We start from the raw sequence: 10,541 nt of genomic DNA, 5'->3' as shown, positions 1-10,541 counted from the left end.
CTTTGAAGTTCAAGCGTAAGCTTTGAATAGTTGAAGAATAAAGAAACCAAAGTAGACTTTCAGACTTGCTGTTGTTCAGCATGTACAGATGATTTATCAGAGCAATAAAGAGGAGTTAATAATCAAAGAGTCTTAGTGGCTGCTTTTATCAGTGTATACTACAGAGGAGTTGATAACCAAAGAGTCTGAAAGTGGCTGCTTTTATCAGTGTATACTACAGAGGGGTTGATAACCAAACAGTCTTAAAGTGGCTGCTTTTATCAGTGTATACTACAGAGGAGTTGATTACCAAAGAGTCTTAAAGTGGCTGCTTTTATCAGTGTATACTACAGAGGAGTTGATAACCAAAGAGTCTTAAAGTGGCTGCTTTTATCAGTATATACTACAGAGGAGTTGATAACCAAATAGTCTTAAAGTGGCTGCTTTTATCAGTGTATACTACAGAGGAGTTGATAACCAAAGAGTCTTAAAGTGGCTGCTTTTATCAGTGTATACTACAGAAGAGGTGGTAATCAAAGAGTCTTAAAGTGGCTGCTTTTATCAGCGTATACTACAGAGGTATTGATAACCAAAGAGTCTTAAAGTGGCTGCTTTTATCAGTGTATACTACAAAGGAGTTGATAACCAAAGAGTCTAAAAGTGGCTGCTTTTATCAGTGTATACTACAGAGGAGTTGATAACCAAAGAGTCTTAAAGTGGCTGCTTTTATCAGTGTATACTACAGAGGAGTTGATAACCAAAGAGTCTAAAAGTGGCTGCTTTTATCAGTGTATACTACAGAGGAGTTGATAACCAAAGAGTCTTAAAGTGGCTGCTTTTATCAGTGTATACTACAGAAGAGGTGGTAATCAAAGAGTCTTAAAGTGGCTGCTTTTATCAGCGTATACTACAGAGGTATTGATAACCAAAGAGTCTTAAAGTGGCTGCTTTTATCAGTGTATACTACAAAGGAGTTGATAACCAAAGAGTCTAAAAGTGGCTGCTTTTATCAGTGTATACTACAGAGGAGTTGATAACCAAATAGTCTTAAAGTGGCTGCTTTTATCAGTGTATACTACAGAGGAGTTGATAACCAAAGAGTCTAAAAGTGGCTGCTGTTATCAGTGTATACGACAAAGGAGTTGATAACCAAAGAGTCTTAAAGTGGCTGCTTTTATCAGTGTATACTACAGAGGAGATAACCAAAGAGTCTTAAAGTTGCTGCTTTTATCAGTGTATACTACAGAGGAGTTGATGACCAAAGAGTCTTAAAGTGGCTGCTTTTATCAGTGTATACTACAGAGGAGTTGATAACCAAAGAGTCTTAAAGTGGCTGCTTTTATCAGTGTATACTACAGAGGAGTTGATAACCAAAGAGTCTTAAAGTGGCTGCTTTTATCAGTGTATACTACAAAGGAGTTGATAACCAAAGAGTCTTAAAGTGGCTGCTTTTATCAGTGTATACTACAGAGGAGATGACCAAAGAGTCTTAAAGTGGCTGCTTTATCAGTGTATACTATACAGAGGAGTTGATAACCAAAGAGTCTTAAAGTGGCTGCTTTTATCAGTGTATACTACAGAGGAGTTGATAACCAAAGAGTCTTAAAGTGGCTGCTTTTATCAGTGTATACTACAAAGGAGTTGATAACCAAAGAGTCTTAAAGTGGCTGCTTTTATCAGTGTATACTACAGAGGAGATAACCAAAGAGTCTTAAAGTGGCTGCTTTTATCAGTGTATACTACAAAGGAGTTGATAACCAAAGAGTCTTAAAGTGGCTGCTTTTATCAGTGTATACTACAGAGGAGATAACCAAAGAGTCTTAAAGTGGCTGCTTTTATCAGTGTATACTACAAAGGAGTTGATAACCAAAGAGTCTTAAAGTGGCTGCTTTTATCAGTGTATACTACAGAGGAGTTGATAATCAAAGAGTTCAGTATTAAGGTAGGCAAAGATGGCATTATATTTTTCAACAGGGACATTCACACAGCCAAACTGTAAAACAATGAAAAAACACAGATTCTTACTGCTTGTGTAGTTCAATGGCTCCAGACAGTCAACTTCCTGGGCTACCTTTGACCACTGATACTGTATGTATTTCATGCAGAACTACCAACATGCCTTGCAAAACAGTGACTGTGAAAACTTGCAAGTTCTAGCATACATATCCAATGACGTTACTAGAAGATGTAAATCACCATCCAGGGATGAAAACAAAAGACTATTGACACTGAAAGAGGAGAAAATAGACTGGGGAAATGCTTCACAATGCTGTACGAAATAGTCAACTTGGATGTGAGACGTGAACTTTTAACCTCTCCTTCAGCAAACAATGAAAAAACTCCACCTTTGGATCTCTCCTTATATTTTGATTGTCAACCAATTCAATCTCCGAGTTTGATTCATCTCTACATGTAATCCTAATCAAACTCCTTCTGCCCGGCTTCACGTGCCGACCCCTGGTGAGAACTGTGGGCAGAGGTGTGAAAGGCGAGTCCCCGGTGCCTTAAAACCGGATTGCCCTGGGTAGGAAGGGCTCATCAGCCTTGGAAGGCAGCCTTCGTAGGAGAAGGTAACTCCGATCTCGAATCCCCCAACCATGGGTTAAGTGGCTGGGCCTTTTGCTGCGTCATATGCTCCTAGCAGTGGACCAAATGGGCAGAGAATATTGTCCTAGGGCGGATGAGGGGAAACCCAAAATTGCCATGTTCTTTTCCTTAAGAAGTGCCAACGACTCCGGGCGGAAGAGCGCTTGAGTATAGGGCAGTGGCTCCCGTGATGCAGCCAAAGCCATCAAAATGCGGATGAGCTGAATATTTCTTTAGCCAATGGCATCCACAACTGTCATCCAGTGGCGAAAAGATAGTTAATACAAGCCAGCGAAAGAATCAGCACCAGGCAGCTGATCTTCCCAACCTAATGAGAGATAGACAGGGGCGAGCCTTAACCTCGGTCATGTCGGTCGACTAGGAGGGAGAGACAGACATGTCATCCATCTCTACATCTATAGTGGTATTATCCTTGAACGCCATATTGACGAGTCTCATATCTTCTCCTGTCAAAATGTAGCCTGTAAATCTCAGATTCTTGAGCTGTTTCATTCCCTTCAAATGAATAACCCACATTGATGCAGAACCCCTCAAGGTATGATTCCCAGACAAATCCAGTTCCATTAGAGTTGGCATATCACTCACCGACTGGGCAATAGGGGCCATGTCTTCCCCGACCAGTTTGCACCTTGCCAATCTCAGATTCTTGAGGTGTCTCATTCTCTTCAAATGAGTAGCCCATGATGCACAACCACCCAAAGTATGATTCCAAGACAGATCCAGTTCAGTCAGAGTTGGCATGTCACCCACTGACTCAGCAATAGGGGCAATGTTTTGCCCTATCAGATTGCAGAGTCTCAATGTCAGCTTCTTGAGGCGTTTCACTCTCTTCAAATGAGTAGCCCACAATGACGCACAACCACACAAGGTTTTATTCCGGGACAGTTCTATATCAATAAGAGTTGAAATGTCACTCACTGACTCAGCAATATGGGCCATGTCTTCCCCTATCAGGTTGCAGCCTATAAACGTCAGCTCAGTCAGGTGCTTCATTTTCTTCAAAGGAGGCGCCCACAATGATGCACAACCACCCAAATTTGTATGACTCAGATCAAGCTTAAAAATATTAGTCATATTAGTAAAACAATTTACTAACTCACTACAAACCCTCCGTAGGTCACAGCTTATAATGCAAATATGTTTTACATGGGGAAAGTAGGCACTATCTGATGTATTTGTCTGATTACTAACTTGCTTCACTAAGTGAAAGAAGGAGTTCAAACAATCACTATTCCACTGGCTTATATGTATGGTAGTCCTCATCAGTTTACATCAAGTGATGCCCCACAAATATTTGTTTGCTCAGCAAAATAATTTGCTAAGCAGTATTTTCTGCGTATCCGCTTGAAAAGGCGTGGTAAACTTCCGGCGCTTATTACTGCAGGCAAATACTAAATGACGTCACATCCAAAAGGCGCCATTAGGCACGGCCTAATTTTGTTGCTACCCTGTGATATTCACTTACACCTTTAGCAAAATTGTCTTCAACAGTTAGCACGAAAATTAGCTTATGCTCAGCTTAAAGGCAGTGGACACTATTGGTAATTTACTCAAAATAATTATATTGATATCTAAAATAATTATTCGCATGAAACCTTGAAACGAGTGGGGGAGAGGTTGATGGTATAAAACATTGTGAGAAACGGCTCCCTCTGAAGTGCCATAGTTTTCGAGAAAGAAGTAATTTTCCATGAATTTGATTTTGAGACCTCAAGTTTAAAATTTGAGGTCTCGAAATCAAGCATCTGAAAGCACACAACTTCGTGTGACAAGGGTGTTTTTTTCTTTCATTATTAGTATCTCGAAACTTCGACGACCGATTGAGCTCAAATTTTCACAGGTTTGTTATTTTATGCATAATGATGAGCTACACCAACTGTGAAGGCTAGACAATTACCGATAGTGTTCAGGGTCTTTAAGCAGCTCTACCTGATCATCATAATATATGACCAGTGGAGCCATAACAAGTTAATATTATCATCTTATGGAATAGGTCCAGGATTCAATCGCAATTGTGTAATAAAAACCCATGGAGCTCCATAGACTCACTGTTTCCTTGTTGCACTTGTATCTTCCATGGCGGAACAAACTGCTGCTGCCCGGTTAAAATAACAACTTGTTTTCAAATGACAAGATGTACATGACTGATAACTTGTTTTGTATGTGGAATGAATTTCCGGGTACCCTGTACTGGTACCGGTACGTACAAGGTACAGGCAGATGTTACCAAACATTTGTGTTACTGGGGAAAAATAAACGGCGAAAATTTTGCATACCTCATTAGTGTTTAAAGTGCACTCAATTCAGTTTTAGGAGCGCACAGATTGGTTTGAAAGCAACAACTAAAGTAATTCATTCTTTCAGCTGAAGTAATTCTATCACGACTTCTCTCTACTGATTTTTTTTACGAATCTCAGACACTGGACACTATTTTGGTAATTGTCAAAGACCAGTCTTCTCACTTTGTGTATCTCAACATATGCATAAAATAACAAACCTGTAAAAACTCGAGCTCAATTGGTCGTCGAAGTTGCCAGATAATAGTGAAAGAAAAAACACCCCTGTGTGCTTTCAGATGCTTGATTTCGAGACCTCAAAATCTAATTCCGAGGTCTCGAAATCAAATTTCGGGAAGATTACTTCTTTTTCTTACTCCATTCTTACGTTAGAAAATTATTTTCTTTTCTAAATTTACCTCATGTAAAGTTAAAGAATAGACAAAAAAAAAACAACACAAACGTAATGTTTTGGTGAACATTGTAATGGCGGAGCTGCTCGCCTCGCATAGTATTTATTCATGACATTCACATACTTAATTCAACTCATTTAATTTAAATTTCATCATTATTCTCGTCGGCTTAACTAGCCAATTATTCACATAATCTCATTAAATTCAATTTCAAATTCCAAGTACAGATGAGGGGAGCAAACGTGTTTGCGGATCAGTTTTTATGTATGCATTTCTGGCCTTTTCGGTTTTCCATCTTCCGTGCATGGATATTAAGTGAGATGGGAGTAGGGCCTTTGAAGCTGCGGATGCACCGCCTGACCTCAGGCTATGGAGTCCGAACTTGTGAATATCTGGAACGAATGGTCGGAGGGCTTCTAGTACAATCTCTCTGGTTCTGGTGTAGCTTAACCCATGAGTAGTAGGAACGAGACCGGTTTTGGAACGTGTCATTCTGCGAAGTACCGGTAGAGGAGAAGTGTCAGGATCGCCCATTGCTTGGAAATATCGTTCTGTGATTACAACTGGACAGGTTGGCTGAAATGTTCTTGCAATTGTTATATTATTGCCCTGGCGGTATTGATCAGTTTTTGACTTGCATAAATGTATGACGAGACTGTCACTGAGTATACTACAGTCCGTTCGTCTTACATTACTGATGTCGTTGAAACGAAGGAAACCTGCGTAACAGACAAAGCATACGAATAGGATGCGTAAATCGCCTAATGCTGCACTAGGTTGACCGTGAGCATTATAAAGTTTTGCCATGATTTCAGGTGTTACCGGTTCCTTCCGATTTGGGGTAGAGGCTGTGAGTCTCTTGTAGCCTTGTATGGTTGTTTTGACCAATGGATCGTTTGTAGGTGACGGTAATCCAGCCAAGCTATGTGCCCAGGCAACAGCAGCTGCTGCAGAATCTGCTGCCGTTTTATGACCGGATGAATAAAATGAAGACAAATATAGGGCGAAATCTGTTGGGTTGACGGGAAATGATTTGACGCCGGTCTTGGATGAAGCCCATGATTCCCATCGTTTCCAACTATTGCTGTATTTTATCGTTGTTGAGTGTGCTCTTGATGACATTAATAGTTTTGGTAGGGCTCCAAGGGCAAGTTGCTTTAGTTCCGGGTCAGTTGCTGAATGAGAGAGTGCCAACCATCTATCTGAAACAGACAAAGTAAAAAGAGAGCAGCAAAAGTTGTGCTCCGTACCATAGCCTAAAAGCTATATATATGTATATGCAATAATTGCTAATTCATGGCTAAATTAGCCGGTCTGCAAAAATTCAGAGATAAGGAAAATTATCTGTCGTTTCAGAATATATAGAAGCAAGTGCGTGTAATATGCACTTAATTTGGTGTTGCTACTGAAAAACGTGCAACAAAAGCTCGGCGTCCAACACCAGGCTGAGTTATCAGCGCTCAGTGGCCACGTAAAACCCCCAACTTGTGGAGGGACCGTGGACGCGACCAGGATGTTGGACGTAGGTCGCGCTATCCTTTCTCCGAGCATTTTTTTTTTTTTTTTTTTTGATAGGGCGGGTTGCGGTGGGAAGCGAGGTAAGTTGCTCTACCGAGAGTGATTGCTAAGCTGAAAACGCCCCGTTTTAAGGGAGAATGTGAAAGGAAACCTTACGTAATCATGGCACGCTCTAACGAGCGTGCTGCACCTGTCGTGCAATAACGAAAAGAAAATTAACTTTCTTACTCCATTCTTACGTTAGAAAATTATTTTCTTTTCTAAATTTACCTCATGTAAAGTTAAAGAATAGACAAAAAAAAACAACACAAACGTAATGTTTTGGTGAACATTGTAATGGCGGAGCTGCTCGCCTCGCATAGTATTTAGAGAACGCCAAAGAAAGGGTAAAGCAAAAAGGCATGCATGCAATAATATCATCTGAGGAAAAATCGAAGGTGATTCCCATACTGGTTATAAAAAACCATCCATTACGGTGATGCACACAAATCGGCATCGGCTACAATTAGCCCAATTGCAATCAACTGCATTGTTATATACAATCATATCTTTCAAACATACGCAATCGTCGCTTCGTCAACAATTTTTGACCGACTGTTTATAAGAAAATATAAGTTTTTTATGCGTGAACGGCACATTCAGGGCAGATGCCGAGAGGAGAAAGACAAAACCCCATGTTCGAAGATCTGAACGATTGTGAAAAATCGTATCTCAAAGCTAAGCATGAAAAATTGGGATTATTTCGGAAAACTGTGCTCTTACCCAATGATGAAGGGCTGAATGACGTTTGCAATACTTTCCAATCTACAATTGAATAGTCTAGGTGTATGCCGTCTGGGCAGACGAAGGGCCAAAATGCTGATGTTGTCCATTTTGGGATTACTAGAGTGCCTGTTGCTTTGACCGCAACAATGCGTTTAATGACTTGTATAATAAGGGACACGGGGGGACAGAAATAGTTGTTTTCAGATGTCCAGCTTTGGCAAAAGGCATCTACGCCGCATACCGCTTTGCACCAAAATCTAGCGTTGAACCTGGGGAGTTTTGCGTTGTGAGGTGAGGCAAAGCGATCTATTGAGTGGGGTCCCCAAAGATTGTCTATGAGATTGAATGACACAGAATCAATTGCCCAATCATCAAAATCTTTAAATTTGCTTATCTTATCAGCGAGTTTGTTCTCATTTCTAGGTAACCACTCAGGAATTAGGATGAAATCGTGTTTCTTAGACAAAGTATATATTGCCAATGCAATGTTATGTAGATCGGGTTTGACACTACCACGCGTAATTATCTTTGGCACGTTTGAATTGTCAGTACACCATTTGATAGTTTTGTGGGAAACCACGTGTTGAAGTTCTAAGAGTAAGTTAAGGACCGCTGCTAGTTCGCGCCAAGTTGAGCTTTTACGTTTTTCTGATTGTGACCAGTTTCCTTGAATCTTGAGATTTGGTTGGTTTTCAACATATCCGCCGTAACCTACATCACTGGCATCTGAATAAATGGTCATAGATGGGACAAGCCTGAGTCTGATGGAAAAGCCGTTAAGAGAAACGATGTTTTGGGCCCAGAATTCGAGTTCAGCTACAGTGTCGTTGCGTAACTTTATCGATTGATTCCAGGAATCACTTGATTCGATTGATCTATATGAGTCACGAGTCATTAATCTAGCAATGGGGCCCAATGCTAGGGACATCGAGATCACTTGACCCGTGAAACATGCCAGCTGTTTAACTGGTACACAATTGTTGGCTTTGTGTGCCGTACAAATTGCAGAGATCGTTGACAGAAGTTTGTACAGTTTCTTCTGTGGTATGCGAAACAGCAAATTCCTGGAATCAATGATGAGACCCAAGTATTGTATTTCTTCGGTGGGTTCCCATATGCATTTTGTTTTACTAGGAACAAAGCCGCTATTGTTGATGGTATTTCGCACTATATTTTTGCTACTTTGCGCTGAAGCATGGTCTGATGAAATTATAAGACCGTCGTCAATGTACATGAAAGAAATAATACCCTGAGAGCGCCAAAAATACACTAGCGGCCTTGTTAGCTTAGTAAAAAGGTGGCATGCGCTGCTTAATCCAAATGGAAGGGCAGTAAACATGTAATATCTAACATGGTTATCGCAATGATGCCAGGAAAAACCCAAGTATTTTTGATGTGGCGGAAATATTTCTACGTGGTGATATCCAGATTCAAGGTCGAAAGAAAAATACACCTGGTTACTGTCAAGTGCTGGAGCGATATGGGCGAGGTCTTCGTACTTGAACTTTGATTTCCAAATGAAATGGTTCGGATGCCGCAAATCTAAAACCAAGCGCAGCTTTTTACCTTCTGCAACGGTTAAAGGGTTACAGCAATATGGCGGCGAGTCTAATTCTACAATGCATCTTTTTGTGATCAATTCGGAAATGGCGGTCTCAACAAACTGGGCGTGGTTTAGGCTGGACTTATTGTTTTTCAAAACAATGGGTGGTGGTTCTAAATAAAACGGAATCTTATAACCTGTTTCTATAACATCTAATACAAAGGGGCTTGCTTTGAGAACATTTCTCCAGAATGAAATACAAGGTTTAAGTTTACCTTTTACGCCTGTGGGCATGTGACCGGGTAAATCGCCTTCAGCCGATTCCCAGTTTCTAATGGCCGGATGTGTCTGAGAGTCCGGTGGCTGGAGTTTGCAGTCTTCGTGGTTGTCGTAGTGCACGTAGGGAAGGGCAACTGGTCCGGACGTGTCCAGTAATGCCGCACTGGAAGCAGGTGCGACTCTCTGGTCGGTATGGGCTGCTGAAATGACTGGGGGCGAAAGGACGAAAAGAATAAGGAGCACGAGATGGGGCTCCATGGCTGAACTGGGAAGGACGAGTGGGCTTCACCTTAGATTTCTTGAGCTCGGCCTTTTTGGATGCAGCAGACTTTTCGGCCTTTTTCAGTCTTTTTTCGTCTCCGGAGTCATCTGCCAACTCGTCCGTGATGTATTCTTTAACGGTTGCCCAGCCTTGTGTAGATCTATCTGCAACCTTGATAAGCTTCTGGCGTTGTTTATTCAGCTCTATAACTGAACTAAGTAGACCCAATCCGGAGTTAAGGTCTCCAACTTTTATTGATGCAATGGCCGATTCTACCAGAGCATTGAGTTTTTCAGTATGTCGAAACTGGTCTTTGTTTCCGATGCTCTTAAATTCATACTCAATTTCAGCTGATGTCCGTTGTTTCTTGATTGCAGACTCCACTTTGGTGTCTATACTGCTTGACAAGGTTTGTATTGCCAAAAGTATGTCTTCATTCGAAGCCTCAGGATTCATCTTCTAATTTGTTGTGTACGGTATTATAAGATTAGAGCATAGAGAACGGACGATTGAGTGTGTAGCGAGGTAAGTTGCTCTACCGAGAGTGATTGCTAAGCTGAAAACGCCCCGTTTTAAGGGAGAATGTGAAAGGAAACCTTACGTAATCATGGCACGCTCTAACGAGCGTGCTGCACCTGTCGTGCAATAACGAAAAGAAAATTAACTTTCTAACACAATGTTTTATACTATCAACCTCTCCCCTTTACTCGTTACCAAGTAAGGTTGAATGCTAATAATCATTTACCAATAGTGTCCACTGCCTTTAACTGTGGATTCGTTACGAATTTACAGTCGAGTGTACTAACTAAATAAATAGCAACTAACAACCAGCAACTTTTAAAAGACTTGAAGGCCTAAGTGGCACGAGAACCCCCTAGCACCAGTTCAATTGTGTCCCC

At 41.0% G+C, this 10,541-nt stretch overlaps 2 protein-coding genes across 2 annotated transcripts; both read right to left on the bottom strand.

The window, feature by feature from the left end:
- Nucleotides 1–2,943: 2,943 nt before the first annotated feature.
- LOC139934134 (leucine-rich repeat-containing protein 31-like) lies at nucleotides 2,944–3,660 on the bottom strand. The gene has a single exon (XM_071928428.1). It carries the CDS (start codon nucleotides 3,658–3,660, stop codon nucleotides 2,944–2,946), a length of 717 nt encoding a protein of 238 aa, XP_071784529.1.
- Nucleotides 3,661–5,322: 1,662 nt separating this feature from the next.
- LOC139954143 (integrase/recombinase xerD homolog) lies at nucleotides 5,323–10,305 on the bottom strand. The gene is made up of 2 exons (XM_071953826.1): nucleotides 9,377–10,305; nucleotides 5,323–6,477 (listed from the first exon to the last, which is right to left on the bottom strand). The coding sequence occupies exons 1-2, from the start codon at nucleotides 9,636–9,638 to the stop codon at nucleotides 5,486–5,488; spliced, it is 1,254 nt and encodes a 417-aa protein (XP_071809927.1). The 5' UTR covers nucleotides 9,639–10,305; the 3' UTR covers nucleotides 5,323–5,485.
- Between the last annotated feature and the right edge of the window lie 236 nt (nucleotides 10,306–10,541).

This window comes from Asterias amurensis, chromosome 2, assembly GCF_032118995.1.
Source record: "Asterias amurensis chromosome 2, ASM3211899v1".
Lineage (NCBI taxonomy): Eukaryota > Metazoa > Echinodermata > Asteroidea > Forcipulatida > Asteriidae > Asterias > Asterias amurensis.
The sequence above is the reverse complement of the archived record's forward strand: the minus strand, read 5'-3'. Positions and strand labels throughout refer to the sequence as shown.

Bases quoted from the DNA above. Each gene is read 5' to 3' on its own strand.
- LOC139934134 (XM_071928428.1), bottom strand. From the start codon at position 3,660: ATGACTAATATTTTTAAGCTTGATCTGAGTCATACAAATTTGGGTGGT.
- LOC139954143 (XM_071953826.1), bottom strand. From the start codon at position 9,638: ATGGAGCCCCATCTCGTGCTCCTTATTCTTTTCGTCCTTTCGCCCCCA. The intron at 6,478-9,376 runs GTAAACTTAAAC...TGTCTGTTTCAG, and splicing joins CATGCCCACAGGCGTAAAAG to ATAGATGGTTGGCACTCTCT.